Below are 24,379 nucleotides of genomic sequence, written 5' to 3'. Positions count from 1 at the left end.
TAGGGAGTTTAGTCTCCATATAGCCAATGTAATATACTTCCAATGACCTAAACGTACAATTGAGATAGTAGTTCTTATTTAAGGATATAAAATATGTGCTATGTAGTGCCCAGTGGTAAATGAATGTGATATAAAAGACTAATGAAAAATCAGTAATGTTTTGAAGATCTATTTTAATACTGTTTAATATTATCCAGATTACATTTGTGTAGTAATCAATATGATGAACAAATTCAGCAGTGTAAGAAATATGTCTACTATTTTTGAAAGACAAAGAAAATTATCTATCTGCTAGTTAGTTACTTATAAGTGCTTTTGTTAAGGCCACGAAGAAAGGACAGCTTAGCATCTAACATGTAGAAGACCACATAAATTTAAATGGTACCTGCAAGATATATTGGAAAAGAAATGTTTCCATAGCACTACAGAGAGCTCCCACTGAAAATAAAAAATAATTTTTTCTTAATACAGATTTAAAAAGACATTAGTCACGTTCCAAACATTAAAGTTTCCCTTTCTCAGTTAATCATGTTAAAATTTTCTATATTATTCTTTATATTGCTAATGTAAGCAAGGTTCTCTTTTACAATCAGAAAGCAAAAAGGCTAATGAATAATCTGGTATATAAAACTTTTCAGAATTCAAATACATTTTTCAGATTCAAGAAGAAGACACACTGCACCTCAAGCAGCATTATGAGTTCTTCTGTGGGATTTTGATAGTGACAGTCTTAACTTCTGTGTATTCATGAAGGCCGTATTCTCCCCTAGATAAAACAGAACAAAGAGCCATACTTAGGTTAATGCTTTTTATATGAGTTATGTCCTTGATGGTATTTTCTATTGGTGCTGTGCAATTGGCCAGATGTTTAACAAGGATACTGAACATACTTGGAAGACATCTGTGCAGCTAGACTACTGCTGGATGCCTTTTGAAAAGCTGCAGCAATTGTCTCCTGGGAAAAGTGTGAGAGAGTATAGTTTCGTTTCTGTGCAAAAGAATGGTGTTTAATCAATTTAGTTCATTTCTGTACTGCGTTTTGTGGTCTTTACAAGCACGCTCATCAAGTCTTTTGAAAAAGCCTTCCTCTGCTGTCAAGATTTTTTTCAGAGTCAGAAAATAGGGACTTCATCTCAAGTAAGTGGGAGACATAATTAATCCACTGTGAAATCTCCCAGACAGTAAAAAATACTTAAATCTCACTGACATGTCATTAGCATAATTTCACCTTCAAGTTTTATATGATGAATCTTACTTGTATGCCTGGCTGTTTGGCAGTTGTCATAGACAAACCATTTAGACATAATCGACTGTTTTATGGAACACAAGGTTTTTACAGTACAATGCCATCCAGTTCCCACAGCCATCTTAGTACATATGTATACAAAAGAAAAATCAGGACTCTGTGTTGTAGGAAAACTATTACTGATTCTCTTTTTCATATTATTTTGAAGAGGCATTCTTTTAATATGTATTTTACTTCATAATGGCATTATTATTCCAATAATTATACAGCTATTTTTATTCTGGGTTTCAAGGAAATCAATGGTTTGACATGATGACTTCCTGATTATTTCAGTGAAATTGCTTCACACATACTTCTGCTGCTCCTACAACTGATTCCCACATATTTATAAAATTTCCTTTTTCCATGGAAAAATTGCATGCCTTTCCCATTCTCACCTTTTAGCAGAACAAATTTTGATTTTCAACAGCATGAGGAAAACTTCATTTACACAAAAGCTGAGTACCTTAACTGATACAGAGATTATTAATTTTTATGATAGCATATTATTGTTTTCCTGTTATTTTCAGCGAATAGATCATCAAAATACTTCTGCAAAAGTCAGCAGTCCAGAATCATTTTCCGATTTTTGGCAATCAGCAAATACAAAACAGTCTGTGTTAGTAACGGCAAAAATGTGGTGGTTATTTATTTATTTATTTTCCATTTTGACATTTTCTAAAGCTCTCAGCATTTTCATAACTGTTTCCTTTGAAGTCTGTTGGAACTTTATCATCAGGAGCAGATTTGATGCAGTGGCATAAAAACCCAAAACTTAACTCTCTTAAGAAAAAAAAAAAAAAATAAAAAGAGAGAGAGAGGGGGAGAGAGGAGAGAGGGAAAGCACTAATGTATTTCATTTGCACATATAATTTTTAATTGGTTCAGTTACTCAGTAAAAGTGCTTTGCAGTTGGCATAATGTCAGGAAAAACATATATGTTCTGATTTGTATCCTTTGCTTTAAAAATAATTTCATTCTTAGTCACAGATTATATGACTGCTTATGATTTATGTTCCAAAAACTCAGAAAACAAAATGTTACATAATGTAACAAACATGTATGATATTAAACAGCGTAACACATTATCCATTATTAATATGAAAATCATAATGAATGCAGGAAAACAGCACATGATTCAAATTGAACCTGGATTAAACCTTAAAAGTTTGAACCAATTTGATTAGCTTTTCATTTCTGCATATTTCATTTTTTTTCCCACTTCTTTGGGGGAAAAAAAAAAAAAAAAGTCTGAAGACTATACAGGGTTATTTCTGTCATTACATTTATCCAAGCTGTACAGACCTTTCAAGGAGCATTTAAAGGGGATTCCACAAACTATGTGTGAACTGTATCTATAGTTAAATATATTCATGGAAATTACACTTTCTATATTTATGGAAAAACTGTACACCATAAACACAAGGATCAGTTTTGTATGTTAGTAGACTGAAAAATATTAAATGCAATCATTTTGGAAAGATTTGTATCTAAGCAATTTTCTTATTGGTTTCATAGAGGAATTCTTTGCTTGACATTGTGTCTGACAGTGTGTGGCCTGTGAGGCTACAAAGTAGGCCTCAAAATCAAATAAATCAAATAGAGCATCCTAGTTGTGAATGTTGTTTTTAGAACTTCATTTTGTACTTCCTGTGAATCTACAGTTTAAAAAACATTTACTCACATTTCTCGTCCATTTCCTGACATCTTAAATCCTCCAAAAGGACACTGAGCAGACATTGCACTATAACAATTAACCCTGGAAGAACAGGAAAATGACTTTAGTGTTCCACATTGTGGAACAAGTTTATTCACTTCTGAAAAATCAATGCTATTCCATGAAATGTATTAAACCTGTGGTGATATTCACAAACTATATACGAGCAACATATTTGCAAAAGTACATGTATTTCAAGACTGAAAAAAAACCACAAAGCATTACCGGATAATACATTACTATGACCAGGGCTCTAACATTGATCAAGGGCCTACAAGCAGAGTGACACTTATCTTTCTGTTAATAGTTATAGTAAATCTCCTTCCTAGTTAATGAGCCTAATTAATTAGGTAAATTCGGTGTCACTTCGATATCCATTTTGGAAGTTTTGTTTGATTCTTCTCAATGTTAAGCGATATTCTGTGCTATGGTTGAGAACAAAAATACAATAAGTGAGAATGGAATTTCATAGGAGACTTTGTAGCATGAATATTTTTGCCAGAATGTACATTCTACTCCATAGATGAGAAGTTCTTTCTGTCTTGCAACTTTGTCAAATCAGATATTCTTTATTTTCATATCTTATAATTTCTCCAACTGCCAGCCTCCTGGTTTCAGGATATTAGATATTAGGAAAAGATTCTTCACTGAGAGGGTGTTTGGACATTGGAACAGGCTCCACAAGGAAATGGTCAATTCCTTCATCTTTCAGTATTTCTCTCAGACTTTGCCTTTCTGGACCCATGTCTCTTTCTTTTCTACATGTATTTCTGCATGGCAGCTTCATTGGCTGCTTTTTCAGCCTTATAGTTTCCCTTGATATCTTCTTACTTGAAACAATTCTTTCCCCCTCTTGTGATTTTTTCCATTTCTCAACCACATTTTATTAATCTTTTCTACTACAGGAGGATACTCTTCACAGGTTAATGAACAAGCAACTTCAAATAATGGATTTCTTTGCACATTACAGAAAATTATCCCTGTAATTTGAGAATATATTGGGGTATCCCCAGATCCTGAATGAAAAGTAAAGCAGTACTCTTACTGTATTTTTTTTTTCCAGACTAAGTTTACAGGACAACTGCATGAAGACTTAGAAGAAATATTTTTCTAGTAGCACATTAAGAATGGAAAGGTGAGGGGAAGAGAGTCAGAGGAGGATGGCACTAACCTACCTATCTAAAGGTGACAAAGAATGGAAATACAAAAGTATGCCCCCAAAGAAGTGTTAAAATGTCCTACAATTACTGTCATTGTCTCCTGTAGGTCTGAGGGAAGAATTAAATAAGTTATGACTTACCATACTGTCCCAGCTTGAAGAGCAGCTGCAAATGTCAGTGCTTTATCAATGTCTTTGGTAAAAACTGCTGCTGCTAAGCCATAACTAGTATTATTTGCCCTCTTGATAACTTCATCTACAGTTTTAAACTTCATAATTTGTTGAACAGGTCCAAATATCTGTTTCAAACACACATAAACATATGAAGTGGACTAATATTGTTAAAAATAATAAATATTTAATACAACTTGTTGTTGTTGTCAGACAGCCTTATTCCAAAATTAATTTGGTCAAGAAGATACCTTTAAAACAGAGGTCTAAAAAAGATTATAAATTAACATGAAGGTAAGATTTTTTTAGCCTGCAGCAAATGAAGTTAACCTCTTGTGGAGAAAAAAAAAATAAAATAAAATTACCCAGTGGTAATGCTGTGTAGGCAGGGGGGCGCTACCATATCTAATTATTCTTTTTCCCACAGATTGAGTTTTCCACTTGATTTTCCTTGAAAGTGTTTAATGATACTTTCTCACTGGACTTGTATGGTATGATTTACATAGATCAGAAGAACGTTCTCTCACAACCCAAATATTCTTTAAATTGCCTTGGCTTTATGGAGGTTTATTATTCAATAGATTCAAAATAACATGAGAGGCTCTGTTCTTGTTGTACTATTGACCTGAAGGAAACATCTCTGTGCCTACCTACCATCTCCTACCTACCATTCAGGAATTCCTACAAAAGGAATAACTGAAATTACTGCTTGGGCAGCTCTCTCCTATTTTTGTTTGCTTTGCAATCAGATCTTAATGCTCTGCTGTTTGTTCATTTTAACATGAAGGTATGTTCAGTAGAATGTAGCAGCAGTATTGCTGGCTGCAAAAAGTAGCACCTAGATTTCTGACAGTTTTGAAGGAGTTTCTAGTGAGAATTATAATGGACACCAGTTGCACCCATTATTAATCAGGATGAATGTAAAGAAAAAAAAAAAAAGACAACAACAACAACAAACAAACAAAAAAACAAAAACAAAGCAAGCAACCAACAACAGCAACAACAACAACAAACAAAAAAAGAGATCATAACTGCACTCTGGGGATGTTTTTACAGGACTGTTTTCTCAAGAGAAAAGCAGATCTGCTGTCCTAACACTCTGGTTCCTTCCAGCTGGTCATTGCTGTCCTGGCAACACCCCCTTAATTGGTTTAGCACAAGCTTCTCAGTACTGTACGGGCACTTCTGCAAATGGATCCAGGTTAAATAACCCTGCAGAGGCAAAACTTTGCTTTGTTGAAATTGTTACCAGGCAAAATGCATGTGGAAGCACAACCTAAGTCTTTTCTCGTTGCAAAATAACTCTTTGGCACATTTGTGTCAAAACCACAACCTGAGTGGCTCCTTAAGGAGTGAAGAGTTCACAAACTCTTTCAAGGTTTGTTTCAGAGTTACAGGTTACCATGACTCTGATATCTGAGACATGGGTAGTATGGGGTGATGTTATTAACAGTCCCAGCCTTAACAGTTCTTGACTCCTATCAGCTTAAGCTGGAGCCTTTGTTGGCAGACCAGCCTCACACTCCTCTCTCTCACCTCCACTGAGTTGGTGAAATGGCATAAGAAACCAAGAAAAGGATTTTAAACAACACCAGGCTGGAACGACAGATTTACTGGGAACATTTTTATGCGACCACTTGACCTTCTAAATGGATATTTTGTACAGAAATTTAAACAGACAATCTCCAGTGAAAGTATAGACTGCCAAGAATTTCTTTACCTCTTCTTTGGCGATGCGCATATCATCTGTAACATTAGAAAAAACTGTGGGCTGGATGAAGTAACCTTTGTCTCCCCATGGACCTCCTCCACATTCCAGTTTGGCTCCTTCTTTTTTCCCACTCTCAATTAGCTCCAGGATTTTTTGAAACTGCTCCTTATCAATCTAAATGAAAAGATATTGCAGGAATGAAAGCAGCATACACTGATAACAATTCTTCTAGCTCATTAACTGCAACTTAACAATGTTCCAGCTTTGCTCAATTGCATGTGTTGAAGTGGAACATCTGGACAGCCTTGCAAACATTCTTGTCATTAACTTCTCAAAGTTTTTTTTTGTTTTGTTTTTGTTTTTGTTTTTCTCAGATAAATCATTAAAAAGAATTTTTGACATACTAGCATCAGCTGTGCAGGGACTGGTATGCTGTGTTTCTTCAATACAAAAGAAAAAATGTATCTTATACTTCTCCTAGTACTGTTGTCAACCACAAATGTTTAATCAAATGTTAATTTGATTAAAAAAATAATTTAAATTTAAATCAAATGTTAATGAGAATTGCTGAGCTTTTTTCTGCGATCTTAACAGAGGACATGATCTAGCCTGCAATATTACTCTTTGCTTTGCTGTGGCTGGTAGCTTGTTCCTGCCTTTCCCCTAAACTATTAAGGAAAGCTAAAAAGAAATAGTACAATTAAACTGAAATTCAGTGCTGTTTTCTGGACCTTCTGAATTGTTAGTGGAATAAAGACTTTTACCTTTGTGGTTAGAAAAAAACAGATGACAAATGTTTTGCTGGATGAAGCCAATATCTCTCCCTCTCCCCCAGGTTCACCACAAAATACAACATATGCCAAGCACATTTCAGTTTGGCTCTACGGTATAGCAGGTTTTAGTGCCTTTAGCTGGAAAGGGAGTTTACACTTCCATTCACAAAAACTCACAAAAGGAGAACATAAGAGATTTCCACTTCTCTATTTTTTAGTGACAAGATGGGTTGAAGGAAATATTGTACACCTGAGTAGAAAGAGCTCACATTTATTACAGTTCCAGAATCATAGAATAGTTTGGATTGGAAGGGACCTCAAAGATCATTGAATTCCAATCCCCCTACAATGGGCAGGGAAAGCTTCCACCAGACTTACTGACTCAAAGCCCCATCCAACCTTCCAACCTGGCTTTAAATACTTCCAAGGATTCACAACTTCTCTGGGTAACATGTTACAATGCCTCACCACCCTCTGAATTAAGAATTTCTTCCTTATATCTAATCTAAACCTACTTTTTTTTTTTTTTTTTTTTTTTTTTTTAAGCTTAAAACTCTTGCTCCTAGTCCTGTCACTGCACTCCCTGACAAAGAGTCCCTCCCCAGCTTTTCTTTATGCCTGCTTTATTTGTTAGTATTTGTTAGTATTTGGAAGGCCACTATTGGGTCTCCCTGGAGCCTTCTACAAGCTGAACTACCCCAGCTCCCTCAGCCTGTCTTCATTAGAGTCGTGCTCCAGTCCTTTGATCAAATTCATTCACTCCAACAGGTCCTTCTTGTGCTGGGGGCCCCAGAACTTCATGCAGTAGTTCAGGTGGGGTCGCACAAGAGCAGAGTAGAGAGGGAGAATCACCTCCCTTGATCATGTTGCTTTTGATGCAACCCAGGATTTGGCTGTCTTTCTGAGACTGCAAGTGCACACTGCCAGCTCATATTGAGCTTCTCACTAACCACCACCCCCAGATCCTTCTCATCAGGGCTGTTCTCAATCCACTCTCTACCCAACCTGTATTTGTGGGATTTATGGGATTGCCCCATGCAGGACCTTGCATGCATTTGGCCTTGTTGAACCTCTCGAGGTTTGCCCAGAATCACCTCTCAAGGCTGTCCAGGTCCCTCTAGATGGCATCCCTCCCCTCCAGTATGTCAACCACACCACACAGCTTGGTGTCATTGACAAATTGGTCCGAGTACTGACCCCAAAGGAACACCATCTCTGATCTCCATATGGGCATTGATACATTAAGTGCACCCTTTGAGTGCAACCATCCAAACAATTTCTTGCTCAGCAAGTGGTCCATCCATCAAATACAGGTCTCTTCACTTTAGAGACAAGGATATCATGAAGGACAGGAGTAAAGAAAATTTCTGATTTCCTTTCCTTTCCTCTTCTCTCTAAGACCTCTAAGATCATCAAGTCAACAGTTAATCTAGCACTGCCAAGTCTACCATTAAACCACGTCTTTAAGCACCACATCTACATGTCTTTTAAATATGTTCAAGGATGGTGACTCAACCACTTAATGGGACAGCCTGTTCTAATACTCCACAACCCTTTCAATGAAGAATTTTTTCCTATCTTCATGCCTGTAGGGAAATTGTGTACAAGGTAACATTTATTTCAGGAAAAACTCGATGCTTCTTTGATAAAGGCCTACAATACAACACCCTCTCTTCTATTTATTAGTTAATTTATTTATTCACAGTTTCATGACTCTTTTATTGACTCTTTTGGAGTTCAACCCTTCAAGAACTGGTTCATGAAGACACTGAGATTACTTCTGGGGGGACTTTTGTGCAAACACTACTTCTCTATGATAATACTCATCATCACAAGTAGGTGTGTGTCTTATTTTCTTATTCATACAGTTAAAAAGGTGACATTTCAGCTTAAGCTACAAGTCTTACCATTGTAGAAAAAATAAAGTATTTTAAAATATTTTGGGGATCTTGGATGTATATTAGACTAAACAGTTACTCAACTAAAGCTATGATAAAAGCTTATATTTATGGGGATATTTATTTATAGGGATATTTATAAAGAGGTGGTTTTTAGTTCCATGTGCTCCCCTTGTCATTATGCTTTCAAACAGTTACCTTAGTGCATGCTGAAGACATAAAGTTTCTGCTACCTTGGTGGCCAAATATCTCTTGTGCATAAACATCATGAAGAGAAGAAAACGTTTAGATGATACAGCTTATGTTGTGTTCACTTATCCCTTTGTTATTATTATCATCATAATTTTTCTTAATAATGTGTGAATTAGCATATATATGATCTTTTCCATTCCAGTAGGGACTTTGTCTCTTATTTTATGCTCACTGTCCAAAGCACTACACAAACTTTCTGCCTGAGGCAGGTGCCGTCCCACAGAGCCTGTGAACTGGAGGACAAATTTGGCTTTCAAGGAGGCTCTATGACACAACATAGTGAATTGGTTTTCTTTTCAAAAGAGAATTAGGCAAAAAACAGCAAATGATTTAAAGGCAATGAGAGACTAAAAGAAATTAATGCAAAATAAATTTATCTAAAGTGCATGTTTACATTTTCCATTAAAATTGGACTATAAGAACAGCACACACAGAAAAAGAACATACCAATTCTAGCAGGATAAATTTTAACCTGTGAAAAACTTATGATTTCTTATAAAGCTTGCTAACAAGTAAAAGTGGTCAAAGAAACCAAATGCTGAGATTGAGGGAAAAAGAGTCCTCCTGTTCTTTCTAATGATTTAGTAATTATTTCTCAAATGTTTAACTGTCCTTTTAAAGTAGAAGTTTACTTTTGTTTCTTATTTAAATTGCTAATATGAATTTCAAACTCAGTAAAGCCACAATAATATGAGACTAGATTTCTCTTAGCTCTGTGTTAGCTGCATACAAGACTGAAAAAAAATATACCTGAATTCCTGGAGTTTCCTTGTAAGAAAATTCTTGTCCTCTGACATTTAGATTTATTTAGCTGAACATATTAGCCCATTAGCTAGACACATGATAGGATATCAAAATAAGGTCCTTAAGATTTTTCCATTAGTTTGTGTAGCTTGGAATAAAATTTTCCAGTTGACTTTGTTTCTTTGATTATAAAAAATAACTGTGATAACCAATGAATAATATATTACATTATCAAATGTGTGGGTGTGCGGGAGTTCCTTTGTCTCCAGCTTTTGCTTTGTCTCTCATACGATTCCTGTGTTCTGCGATAATCAAATGTGTTTATAGTATCTCTTCCAAGAAAATGTATATCCTATATCCTATAGTATAAACTGATATGGGAACAAGACTCAGGAAAAAAATAATTTAACATTTCTCTGATGTGATTGACAGAATCCACTGAATCCATAGTACTATGATAGTAATGCTTATTAATATTGAATTTCAGCCTTCATTTAATAGGGAAGCTCTTGGCATACACTTTTAACACAACCAGTAAAAAACATAAAGTGCTGTTTTTTAATTGTGGAATATTCTAAAATTGAGAACATCATAATGAAACACTAGCACCTTGGAAAAGAAAAAAAAAATAACAGTATCAGCTTTAGTTTCATCAAGCTACTCATTTACACTGGCAGTCTTTGAATATAATGCTAACACTCCAACATGGGTGATCAAACTTGCAGTTTTACAGCTGTTGCTCTGTAACTTTCTCAGTGCATTTAAGTTCTATATAATTGTTCCCTTTCCATAATACTGGAAAATAGAATGAAATTCTGCACTTAGGCATATCGTGGTAACACAAATGACCCTCCATTCTTTTATCCAGTCTAACTACTGGACAATAATAAGCAGACTTAACACTAACACTAGAGTAGATTTTGAAGCACTTTAAAGTGTGATGTTCTCTCAAAATTATATAAGACATATAATATTACTTACTTGAGGGCCCTGCTGTACACCAGGCAGCAGAGGATCCCCAAGGGTATACTTCTTTGCTCGTTCAATGCTCCGGCGAACAAACTCATCATAAATAGGCTCTTCCACAAAAATTCTAGATCCTGCTATACAACACTGTCCTTGGTGGTAGAATAGACCAATATGTGCAAATTCCACAGCCGTGTCCACTGTAAAGAAATGCAGAGTTCATCAGATCTTAAGTTTGAGTGGTCACCTCTTAAATTATTTGCAAACCTTTGTCATGACATCTCATTTCCATTTTTTAACAGTTTTTATTCATATGGTCCTTTAAAACACGGGTATTCATCCATTTACTGAGGTCCAAAGCTACTCTCATGTTGAGTAGCACAGTATGGCAAGACAAACCCACATTCAACTGTTGTGTGTGAAATGTTGGTTCAACATTATTTGCTTTATCAATAGTACCAAGAGAAAAATTCAGCTAGGATGTTAATAAAGTCCATCTAGCTGTTTTTGGTTCTGAATTCATGTTCCATTAGAAACATTATTAAAATAATAATGAAACATTAAAGAATCTTAATAAAGAAATATTATTAAAATAATAAATAACTTGGCAAGCTGTCAGGTATTCCTGTTCATTCAAGAGCCATCAATTTCTGATGACAATTTGTTTTGAAACTATGGCAGGACCAGAAAACAAAATGGAATAAAACAAAACAAACAAGCAAACAAAACAAAACAAAAACAAAACAAAACAAAATAAAATAAAACTCTTCTCTAGAGAGATGCATTTTTTTTTTTTTTTAATCTATTATTTTTTTTTTTAACAAAGAGGAGAATAACTATATGGGACTTGAAAAGGTAGTCAGTTTATATAATGAAAATGTTACTAACAATCTGCATCTGCAAATATAATGTTAGGACTTTTTCCTCCAAGTTCCAGTGTAACTCTTTTCAGGTTGCTCTTTCCTGCAGCTTCTTTGATCAGTTTGCCAACCTAAAAGGCAGATAAAAAGACACTTTTACCTCAAAAAATATCACCCCAGTAACACGCCTCTGATTTCCATGAAAGTGGAAGCCATAGCTCAGGTTGTGTAACTGTGTAATTGTGTAACCAGTAGCTATAGAAATAAATAATTGTACAAATAAAAATAATAAGAAAAAAAAAGGAGAGAACAGAATTGGAAGGAAAGAATCAGTGTATAGATGAATTTTAATCTACAAAGCAGTAGAACTGCTTCCTAGAACTGTTTTCCCCTGGAAATATTAATTTTATCTAACAAAGAGATCTGATGTCCTTTTGGTACCATCATTCTACTTGCTTGTTTGAATGTGTAATCTAAACTAGGCATTGATTGGTGCTCTGTTACTTGCTCTCAATAAATTGAAATATATATATGGGAAAACCCTTTGATGTATGAATTAAATGAGAGAAAACTCAGATCTCTACAGTGCCTGCATGACTGACTTTACCTTATTATAGTTTCTCCCTTATCAGTAAAAAGGAGACCTGAAAGAGCAGAAAATGGGCACAGCGAGGCAGAGCCCCTGTCCTGTTTCCACTGGTGGCATAATTAAATGATTTTTTTTTTTTTTTTTTTTTTAATGAGAACTATCCTGGAAAAATTATGAGTAAAAAAAATAAATCTTGCAGCTTTGGCCTGTAACTGCTAGTGTGTAGATAACATCAGATAACTTCCCTTGTGTATCAGCCTTCCTGTCTTTGGGAATACCTCTTCATGATTCTAAATTACACTATCAGAAGAAAGGGACAGCCACCAAAATCAGGAAATATTTGTCCACCTGCCTTTGGAAGGACATTGGGCACGGGGAATTGTAGTTACTGTCTGCTGGGAATATATACGGACTATTTCTTATATGTCCTGGTTTGGGATCCTTTTTTTTTTTTTTTTTTCTTTTTTTCTTTTTCCCCACTATTTTAATGCTGAAGGTTTCTGAGAATAAACACAGATCTTGCTCTCAGTGTACACTGACTGTTGACATGAGGCAATGATATTTATCTTTGGAGTGCACATCCAAGAAGTTAAAAGGCCAGTTGGCAGCTCTTCCTTGTAGCATGCATACAAACAGAAAGTACTATACATACAGACAGATAGTACTGTACTATATGTAGTAAGGATAAAGTTAGAGAGTGCATGCATTGAGAAATCTTCAGTCATATCAATCTTTGTTCCTGAGAATGAAGGTTAGGAAAAATTAAGTGACCTTCCTTTCAATTGTTAAACTGATACATATCCTTCTGATGTATAACTGATACACTTCTAAGACCACCCAAATAATTATCTGTATCATTCAAATACCCCAAACCCATCACCTCACCTACATGTGTGCAGGACTAGGAATGAGAGTTCTGACGTAACTTCCTACCAACATGTTATTAAAGTTAAAGAGAACAGAGCACAGCTTTTTTTTTCACTTTTTGCATTTTTTTTTTAAGTTATACTTAAAAAGAAGCAAACAACAACAAAAGTTATTAAAATATTTTCTTTTTAAAGGACAAGCCTTAAAATAGGATTGTTATATAGAAACCATTGTATCTCATGGAGTGCCTTTGTTTGAAGGGCTTTCCTGCAATACAAACATTGTTTAAATATGTTTAAAGTTAATAATAACCAACAAATCATTAAACAGACTTTGTTTAACAAACCAGCAGCCAAAAGAAAGAAAAAAATTAAAACAGTTACATAGAACAAGTTAGACATTAAATCATTACTGGGAATCAGAGGGCCACAGTTCCTGCTTATATTTTCTTGCATTCATATCTCAATACCTCAGTAGAGCCTGTGAAGGCCACTTTATCTATATCCATGTGGTGAGAAATAGCAGCTCCAGCAGTAGGTCCAAAGCCTGGCACAATGTTCACAACTCCAGGTGGAAATCCTGCCTGAATTGGAAGAGAGAACTCCATAAAACTGGAGAAGTAATGATGACTAGAAGAACGTCTCATATAGTCTTATTTCTCTTTTCAGTTCTCCAGCCACTTTTTCAGAGTCATACAGTTATTCTCAGCCTTACAGCCCCAGACATGTCTATTTCTCACATGATTTATGAACCCCCAGAGATGTTTTTATGCCATTGAGCTGGCTCTTAAAAGCAAGCAAGGAAAAGAAAAGAAAAGAAAAGAAAAGAAAAGAAAAGAAAAGAAAAGAAAAGAAAAGAAAAGAAAAGAAAAGAAAAGAAAAGAAAAGAAAAGAAAAGAAAAGAAAAGAAAAGAAAAGAAAACACATTATTTTAATTTTTAGTGCCATTGGCTAAAAAGTACATTTTTTTTTCATCTTTCAGACATGTCAAGAAAAAGATGGCTTAATTTTTTGTCAGCATCGTTAAAGTTGTTAGAATCATTCTGTGTGCTTGATGATTTTTGCTCATTGTCTCTCATATTAAATGGCATTTAATTAATGATCTGCTGACTTACAATATATATATATATTTAATAAAAATGATGGAAATGATATTTTCAACTCAATGTGTTTTCTTCTTTTTCTGGACAGCAGTAGAGAGTGGATAAAATGACAGCTAACAGCACAGAAAAGGAAGACCATTTACCAGGCATGAAAAAGTTGCCTCCTGAAGATACGTAAAGTTCCATTATCTGGCAAACTTAATAGTTAAAGAAAATGGAAACCTTTGTGTAAAATCAGACCTCTATTTTCCTACAAATTCTATACTAGATATGTATACTACAATCATTCTTGAGGGACATGATGATATAAATGTGACTTTTATTAAATCCCTACTGTATCTACCAGATAATACAGTAAAGACATTTAACAATGGCTTACCTAAACTTCTCATCTAGATGAACACTAAATGGGTAAAATGTGTATCCTTTACTAAAAATGTTCTAGTGTTCTACCAGTCATTACCAGTAATAGTTCTAAAATGCAAGTGATCTATGATCACTTTCCCACTTTAGAGCACTCCTTTGAAGTAATTAGAAATAATAGAAAATATATCTGCTTTTTTATCTCCTTGACCCAATGTTATCTAATAGCATTTCCTATGTAATAAAATAACAGTAGGGTTTAGTTTCTTCTTAATACTCATTTAATTGGCTTGAAATAGTACTGAAGACTGTGTGCTCTGCTGAATCATTGTTTTGAACCAGAATAATAAAAAGTGCCAAGTCATTGCCATTAACACTGTACAAAGTTACTGAGCTGGCAGTTATTGACATCTGTGCCAACTCTTCAAACATGTTAGATTACATTTGTTGATCTTATTGGGAAGTGAGATAGCTAAACTGTTTAACTGTTCTTCTTTGGGTGTTTGCTGGGCTGGGCACAATGGTCAATGTAACTTTCGAACTACTGGATAAACTATGACACTCCTTACATTCAAGAGCACAAAGTGCTCCCAGTTTCTGTGTGAAGAAAGTTCATAAGTTTGGAAGCAGTCAAGCAATGCAGATTTACATCTCTCTGTTAATTATAAACCGAGCTGGGTGAAAAGTATGTTCAGTTTAAAAAGTATGTTCAGTTTAAAAAAAAAAAATAAATCTGATAATAATTAGCTGTACAAACAGGTTATTTTCTGTGATAACTATGCTAATAAAGCCATTGCCACCCACTTCCAAATACCCTGCTCCTGACTTCTTGTTTACTTTTAACTTTGAAAGGTACTGTGCAAATATGTTTACCAAGGAATGGAGTTTACTAAATTGCTATTGTGAAGCTTTTTTTGTTTGCTTATTTTGTATTGTTTTGTTCTGTTTACTCTGTGTGTGTGGATAAAGCTGAAAGATATGTATGCTTTTGCCCTCGATTTGCTTCACTGGTTTACAGTAGGGTAAGTTCCATAGTACAAGGCTAGACATGCAATGCTAGTACTTGACAGCCTAGCTTCTGTGGTATTTCAGCTGCAGTATTCTCTTACATTTCAAAGAAGGGCAAAATACTGTGCTGTTACTGACTTACCTCTTTAATTAAGGATCCCATGTAAAGGGCAGTCAGTGGTGTTTGTTCTGCTGGTTTGACAACCACCGTGTTTCCACAACAAAGGGCAGGGGCGATCTTCCAGATAAACATAACCAATGGGAAGTTCCACTGAAAGACAGATGAGAAGGTGTATCCTATTACTAATACATAACCAAAATGCCTTTGCTTTTTTCTATGATAATAGCACCCAACAGTGTGGATGAACTCTTTGTTGAGTTCTTTTCAAAGTGAAGGTATTTAGAAAAAGCATCTGGCAAGCCACACTATACAAAGATTGTGATTCCAGGTATATGTATATATGTGATTCCAGGGGATCAAAGGTGTTAGTTAAAAACTGAAGAGATCAGGAGGGTACTCCTATAAGAAAGACTGACACCAAGTTGCTGAATTACTGGTAAAGCTGAGAGTTTTGCTATCTTGTTTCTTAAATGATCGTGTTCACCATCGATTCAGTTTTCAAAGGGAAACAAGGCAATAAGGGGTACCACTGCTGCTGTTCTCTTCCATTGTGATTTCACTGTCTGCTTTCTATTGTGTTTAGTCCAACCAAACTGCATAGTAGCTGACTCCTTTGGACTCCATATTCAGCAGTGTATGGGACAGTGTAGTTGGGGAAAAATGGGCTGCCTCTGTGAGAAGCGTTAAGCCTTTGGGCCTATACACAAAAGATGCACAAGAAAGAGGAAAAAGAAGTTAACAGTTACCTAGCTAACAGTTACCTTTGTCAAAAAAGCTCGGAGTATACATGCAACTGTCCTTTATCTCATTTAAATATCACCCCACCCTCAGAACTAACCGAAGAACAAATAAAGTAAAGGATTACAGGGCTTTCTGGTCTTCCTTATTGAAGCAGAATTGGAAGTGGAAGAGAAATGCTGATCTAGCAAAAGTGTTCGACAGCACTCACTTAATGCTTAAATTTTGGTATATGTGAAGACCTTGAGCTAGGTGGCTTTAAATTTCAATGATGAGAAAATAGAGATATACTTAGAAATCCTTGAACATTTTGTACGGAAAGCCAGCAATTGTACAAATTGTCCATAATTCCAGGCTATAATTTTACACAGAAGAGTGTCTAGTTCTTTACCATATCTTAACTCTGTGCTTCATTTGAAATATCTTGTGCTGGACTTACAAAAGAAGCTAGATCAATAGATTCCCAAACTGTACTAGAAGCTGGATCCGTATGCTGTGTTCTAGAGATGTTCTCTCAACCAATGTAGTGGTCTAAAGATACAGAAAATCTGCAAGATCAGCTGAAAGATGTCAGGAACAAGAGTAGGGCCCACATATCAGAACAAACCTGATAGACAAGCTGACTCTTTTAGAATCTGGCAAGCTGTTGAGCAGGTCAAGTCAGGCTACCAAACCTACTGTGCAAAAAGGCGTGAGGATTAGGTGTGTCTAGCTCATATAACCATTTTCACAGCTACCTGTTGAAAGCATGTAGATCTCACAAAAGTGTTTGAGAGTTCATTTCCTCAGCGTTTTGGATGCTCAGACTCAGGCAGGCCTTTTGAAACTTCATTTAGAATAAGTGATTTCAGAACTGGGAATTTTGACACTGACCAGAAACTTGGGAACGTGTCTCAGTATCACTGTGCCAATCAAATATATTATTTTTATTGCTTGTACCATCAACAAGATAAGTGATTCTCAACCATAACTAGAGATTGCTGTTCAGATATTATATAGAACAGAACAGATATTCCAAGTACCAAACAGTTTATTGGTTATAGGCTTACATTATCCTCTCCAACTAGTTTATTTCCAATTCTCGTGGTTCCAGCAGAATGCACTTCTATCTTTAAACTAATTCATCAGCCAATCTTTTGTGTTTTACTTGCCCTTCACATACAGGGAGAAGAGAGACAAGGCTGAACTAGACTAACTGTTCAAAATGTCATGATCTGATGAAAGATTTTGATGAATACTTAAGATAGTCTCTAATTTTAGAAACATAAAGTTTCTGACTGGTAATGTTTCACTAATCCGTTTGCAAAGAAAACATTTCAAAAGCATGCCCATTTACAACAGGAACATTTATGCATTAGATAAATGGATTCAACTTACAGGAATAATTTGGCCACACACACCAATGGGCTCATGTCTTGTAAATGTGAAAAAGTTCCCATCTAGAGGAAGAAGAAATAAATTAGATATTCAGGAAAAACAGTTATGAGAAACAGTTAAATCAGAAAGAAGATAAAGTTGGATACCAAACATAGCTACATACAATTTAACTTAAGATATTTTCAAAATCTTAACTGTGCAAGAACAACTATGAAGTACATCTGGATTCAATCTCTACTTTCTTCATAGCTTCAAGGTTTGACTCTGCCAGTCTGACTAAGTTTTCATAGTGAAAACCCTGCTTCTCAAAGTGGTATTCACAGCATACCAATGAGCATTCTTCACTTCTTTTTTCTATCACTTTTTTTCTTTCTTAAAGTTCTTCTCTAAAAGCTACTTGCAATCCTAGGTACATATCAAACATATTTTTAATATTAGATCTTAGCTTAAATCAAATCCATTAAGTATAAAATTCTCTTTGATTCAAATAAACATGTGTTCCATTAAGCCTAGCATAGGGATCTACGTCATGCAAAAAGTTGGAAGTATTTATCACTTCAGTATTCCTTAATTCCTTCTTTATTACCATTCTTTTCCTTGTCCTTCTGAGAGAAAGAGGCTAGCAACAATGTTTTCTTAGAGCTGCTTAATGGAACAGAACAAAATTTCAGAAAAACAAAGAAAAGTTTCCTCATTCCTCTCTTTTAGTACTCTTCCATATAAGCTATCCAATAACTGAAAGAAATACTATTGTTTCTGCTAATCTTAGCTTTAGTATGCTGCTACCTGGCTTTCAGTATTGTACCCTTGCATAAATGATACCTTGCTATACAAAAATAACCTATGAGTCTTACTCATACATATAAGATAAAAGCTTCCTTGTCAGTATTATATTATATTATATTATATTATATTATATTATATTATATTATATTATATTATATTATATTATATTATATTATATTATATTATATTATATTATATTATATTATATTATATTATATTATATTATATTATATTATATTATATTATATTATATTATATTAATTAGTGGTGCATAAAACAAGATAAGCTATATTAAGAACTGTCTAAAATATTTTCCTTTTAAGATGTTTTTGGTGCTGTGAAGCTTCTAGAAAAATGTAGTTTTTCACAGGTCACATTGTTTCAATTACGTACGTTTATCTCAAAGCTACTCACCCATTGGAACAGTCCGACCATGGATTTTATCAGCCCAGCCTGCACAGTAACGTAATGTTTTAATACAGGCACCTAAATCCATTAGGTAGGCAGTAGAAAAGAGTTTCCCACCATCGATGGCTTCCATTGTCTGCAAACAACAGCAATTACAAAGTTAATATGAACTACTGATACGCCTTCTCATATCTGTACTTCATCACTTAGTCTTTCGTTGTCCAGTTCAGAGTACTTGCACTTAATACTAGCTTTTAGGGGATTAATTCTCCTCCAAAGTCTACTTAGCACTTGAAAAACCCAAGGTGGGAATTTGCAAATGAGAAAATTTCATGATGGTTTATTCTCAGTGATCTATCCAGATAACATGACCACCATACATTTGAAGTGGTAACCAGTTCTGAAGAAAAGAGTATTTCTCCCATTTGAATTAATTAAGATGTTCCAGTTTAAACTGAATATTATACAAGCTGTAGATGTACAGCTAGGGATCTGTGGGTTAATTGTTGCAAATAAATGGAGTGGCCTCCGTTGGTACATTGACATATAAGGAAGGCAACAGTTTCCTACAGATAACTGTCACGCTAACTTGGGATCTTCTACTTTTTAATTATCAAGAGAGATCTTTCTATGTGCTTAATGAATGATTAGCATCTTATATGAGCAAGAAGAGACAAAGTATGGAATATAATTCTGTAATAAAGCCCAAATTTCCTCATGTGCAAAGGAACGATCTGAGACTTTGGGAACTATTGAGACAGAGAAATTAATTGTATCACTCCAGCCAAATCTAGGGAGTACGATTAATGTCATTTTAATACCCCTAACTATTGGGACATTTAGCTAAAGACTATGTGAAGTCCTTAGACAATGTCAACATCTTCTTAATAGTGATAGATTTTTTCTCACAGATTTTCATCACAGAGACACTGTGGACCTTCAGCTTAGTGAACAATATTGTAAGGATGCTTAGTAGTAAAAACCTGAAGTATTGTTTCAAGATCTAGTCAGATCTTACAGATATTCTTTTATTTTCTAAACTTGTTATTTTGCATGTCCAAAATTCCTTAACGTTCATAATGAATCTACTGACTAATCGTGAAAGTAAAATGTTTCACCAACAACCTGCCTCTAAAGTCCAAAATTTTAGTTAAATTGGTGCACTGCAGATATCAAATTTGAGAGGACAGCAGAACAAATGGAGAAGTTATTAATGCTTTTTCAGCATACTGCTTTTACTTACTATTCCAGAGTATACTTATCTGCCTACAGGACTGTTCAGCCTCTGGACTTTGTGAGAAACATAATTATACAAAACAGTGAAATGGAATAATTTAGATCCTGAATAGATGCAAAAACACATGAAAACATGCTTGAAATGAGCTAAGGGGTCTATTTTAACCTCTAATAGCTATAACGCTATATGTAACTGAAGCACTGGCTCTGCTGTTCTTAGGATAAGTTATGAGTGGACAAAGTCTGTATTCATTCTGGTGAAGTTCGGAAAGCACTTTGTTCAAACATACCTTATCTAAAAGGGAAAAGTAGGCAATAATTTAAGGAAGATGTGGGAAATAAAAACAAAGTCAGCAAAATAATAACCTGGGAGGGGTCTCAAAGAAAAGGAGTATTTTAATATTATGAAAATGGCTAGTAGGAACGAAATCTAAATGTTTCATCTTTCTTAAAAATATATAATAAAAAAATAAATAAAAAGATTATTTCTCTATCCCCTTTGCATGTGCTGTACCACCTTAGCTGGTACAACAAAGAAGCAGATGCTAATTTATCCAGTATTTAGCTGACAGGTGGGCTTACATTTTCTATTAAAAAATGTAATTCTCTTAAAATTTAGCCTCTCTCAACTCCAATAAATCTAGCACTGTCAAGGACACATTAGCCACTGAAGATTTCTCCTGAAAACCTAGGCGATTGTTATTCCATATCAAGGTGACAGGATGAGTTCAGTTGTTCAGAGAAGCAGCTTTCTTGAAGAAAAGTGTAAATCTGAGTTGTAATCTTCGGAGCTTGAGGACACAACCTCAGTTCCTTTGAAATTTTAATTTGTCTTTAAAAACCTGTTTGGACATGCACAAGTGCTTTTGTATACTAAAGCTATAAAGAAAATAGAATGAGAAATGGACATTTCATTGGAGCTTTTACATATTTTGGAGGTTAAAATTTTATTGACTTATTATTGGTGTGTTTTGTAGCTAGTGGCTAAATACTTCTAATAGTGACTAGATCAGTATGAGTGATGATCCTGAATGCTGGATGCTCTTGATTCTCTCTCACATAGTGGCACAACACCAGTGTTCATCTTAAGGAGAGCACAAACAATTAACTTTCCTAAACATTCATCCCAGAAGGCATATGAAATATGAAAGAGATCATCTTAACTGTAGCATCCAACATGGAATAGGTAGAGTATTGCACTTTACCAAATAACTGGAACGTTTATTCTTTAAATGTTCTTCCTTGAATTACTGCAGTTAGATGGTGGTGCCATATCTATCTGTCCACAGTTGAGCAGTAAGTAACATGGCCAACAAATTAACCCATGTTCCTGGGTTAAGGTGTTTTTTGTTTGCTTTTTTTTTTTTTTTTTTTTTTTTTTTTTTTAAACTCATAACCATTTGCAAGCTAGAGTTAGTGAAAACAAGATGTATAACACTGAAATTCAAAACTTCCCATGTAAGGCCTTGACTCAGGTCTTGGTTTAGACAAGCGTTAAGCATGGGGTCTATTAATGTGTTCTTGTGATTCAACATCTGAAATTGCATGGATTGTAAGCAGCTTTAACATCATCTTAAAGTTAATGAAATACTCAAGTACTTTGTGGATTTAGGGTGTCTATACACCAGAGTGTAAAACAGTTTAATGCGGTGTACTTGGAATAGAGAGGGAAAAATGAATACTAAAACAGTCTTATTTTCCATGGTTTTAGTGCATTACTGTTGCTTATATCAATCAGTAAAAATCAGAACATATATATATGTATTTCCACATTTTTGTTCACATATTATACTCACAGCTAAAATCAATCTATCTCTTTCAACTAAATCAGCTAGTTTATTCAAGAGCCTTCCTCGCTCTGAAGCATCCATTGTACGCCAAGGTGATCCAAGCTCAAAAGCTCTTCTAGCTGCTTTAACAGCCTTGTCTACATCTGCCTGTGGGAGAAAAAATAAAATAAAATTAATCAGTAATTGGTTGTGTCATCCAGGCTTGTTAGTTGCTAAACATGCAAAGTGTTTTGCAATCGCAGAATCAGAATTTGTACAGTAATTTTAGATATATAGTTTATTTTCTTTCAAACACCTTTCCTGTCATTTCAGCAATGTGAAGTTGTATGAGAAGCAGATGGGTTTTCAAAAATCATGAAATTAAAAAATAAAATAAAATAAAATAAAAAATAATAAAATAATAAAATAAAATAAAATAAAATAAAATAAAATAAAATAAAATAAAATAAAATAAAATAAAATAAAATAATAAAATAAAGGAATTCCGGTTCTAAAAAGTCTCTCTTTCAGTGTCTGTAACTGGGGATGAATACACAAATTACAAATTTGAATTTGCATTTAAAATAATATTAACAATTAAATAATTGACTACATTTGAAATGTTAAGCCTAAGTACTTTAAAGTTTAGGCATTGGCTCAAGATAATTTTTCAACCCATTAATGTTTTTTTTATAACATAATGCGTTATTTACCATATGGCTTTTGATGCAGTGAGAAAATATACAATGAATTACATGGAACTCTTTTGTGTGCAAGGCAGTTCCAGGTAAATTGATTAAAAAATCCCTTGAGAAATGGTTTTCAAAACCTGGAGGGTATTTTTTTTTTATTATTTTATTTTGTTTTATTTTATTTTATTTTATTTTGTTTTATTTTGTTTTATTTTGTTTTATTTTGTTTTATTTTGTTTTATTTTGTTTTATTTTGTTTTATTTTGTTTTATTTTATTAATCTTGTTAAAGATTCTGAAAGAAATATAACAACAAAAAGGAGGTTTATTGCAGTCTTTTGTTAAAAATTAAAAACAATGATTTTTGAAAATATATATATACTTATTCCATACATATATGGAATATATTTTCTTAAGCAATTTGCATACTTTTTTTTTTTTACTTTTTTTTTTTTTCTTTCTTTTTTTCCCCTTCTGATTGCTAGAATGTAAATCACTATAAGGTTAACTAAGTGAGCCAAGTTGACTGCAGGTCAATGTGCAGGTTAAGTGGTTCTAAATGTGGACCAGATCTAGAATCTTTAACTGTATAATTCTCCTTCAAAAGGGAGAAAAGAAAACCAAAGCCACAAACCAAAGCCTAGTATAGAGCTGCTGGACAGGAGACTCACAAAACTTCCTAGGATGAAGTTTGGAAAAATGATATTGGGAAGGATCTTTACAACATGCAAAATAATTACTGTACTGACCCACTGTCTACATCAGGTAGATAAAATCTATCAGATTAAAAAAGGCAGTTTTTCTTCAAAAACTGCCAAAATGTTGTTAGATACCTCAACACTTATCTGTGACACAGAAATATGTATTCAGTGAATATTTATTTTTTTTTCCTTATCTCTTGCTATCATAAAAATTCTACAGCTTTGCAATACAACTTCAGATGTATGCAGTGGCCTACACTAGTAAAGAATGGGAGAAACCATGAGCTACACTTGTGTGAATGATGTAAATTAAAATTAAAAACAGTGCCATGTGTTTTTTAGTGCAGAAATAATTAAAACCAAGAAAAGGATATTTAAATATAATTATGGGCTGTGAATAACAAGTAAGGAAAAAAAAAAAGATATTCTTTAAATATATGAAATTTAATTTGGGAACTTAAATCTATACAAAGAAAATAAAGATGGTTAGATCTATACAGAGCTAGATTTATTTTTTTAATAGACTTTTCATTAATAGACATTTACCTTTCTTCTTACTGACCACTTGTTGAGCTGATTTATTATTACTATGAGCCTTTAATATTAGTCAATCTGGAAAAAAACTTTTTTTATTTTATTTTATTTTATTTTTTTTATAAATACTACTGCAAGGCAGTGGACATCCCTGTTGTACAAACAAATCAATTTCCTAAAATCTGGTTTAAAGAGTAGGCTCTAGAATATCAGGTTCGCAGTGACCATGTAATTTATTAGATTTGTACAGTTCACTTGGCAATTTTATTTTTACACATTAGTTGGAAAAATTATTGGAGAGAAAGCAAACCTCTGTTTGCTTTTGAAAGCAAACAGCATAATCTTTCTATCTAATGCATTACTATATTGCCTGTAAAAAATTAAAACTAGAAAAATTCTGGATGTTAAATGAACAGTTGCAGGTCATGAGCAATTTAATTGGAGAATGATCAAATATTAGGCCAACCTGATTTTTAATATAACCTTATTTTAAAACACTGAATAGAGAAGTGATAGAAGTAGGGTTTTGCATCAAAAGCACTTATGGTGCTTT

The 24,379-nt window shown here is 34.1% G+C and overlaps 1 protein-coding gene across 1 annotated transcript in view; it reads right to left on the bottom strand.

Annotated features, from left to right (window-relative positions):
• Window positions 1–153: 153 nt before the first annotated feature.
• ALDH1A1 (aldehyde dehydrogenase 1 family member A1) overlaps window positions 154–24,379 on the bottom strand; it is a 37,700-nt gene continuing 13,474 nt past the window's right edge. Inside the window, exons 3-13 of the mRNA XM_082782682.1 lie at window positions 21,928–22,068; window positions 18,902–19,031; window positions 17,702–17,763; window positions 15,608–15,736; window positions 13,462–13,575; window positions 11,565–11,667; window positions 10,692–10,876; window positions 6,053–6,217; window positions 4,303–4,460; window positions 2,970–3,044; window positions 154–766 (exon numbers count right to left, since the gene is read on the bottom strand). Of these exons, the coding sequence (XP_082638808.1) occupies window positions 694–766; window positions 2,970–3,044; window positions 4,303–4,460; window positions 6,053–6,217; window positions 10,692–10,876; window positions 11,565–11,667; window positions 13,462–13,575; window positions 15,608–15,736; window positions 17,702–17,763; window positions 18,902–19,031; window positions 21,928–22,068 (1,335 nt within the window). The 3' untranslated portion in view covers window positions 154–693. The remainder of the gene's footprint in view (window positions 767–2,969; window positions 3,045–4,302; window positions 4,461–6,052; window positions 6,218–10,691; window positions 10,877–11,564; window positions 11,668–13,461; window positions 13,576–15,607; window positions 15,737–17,701; window positions 17,764–18,901; window positions 19,032–21,927; window positions 22,069–24,379) is intronic.

This window comes from Aythya marila (assembly GCF_965140915.1).
Source record: "Aythya marila genome assembly, chromosome: Z".
Lineage (NCBI taxonomy): Eukaryota > Metazoa > Chordata > Aves > Anseriformes > Anatidae > Aythya > Aythya marila.
This window is presented reverse-complemented; position numbering and strand designations above follow the sequence as displayed.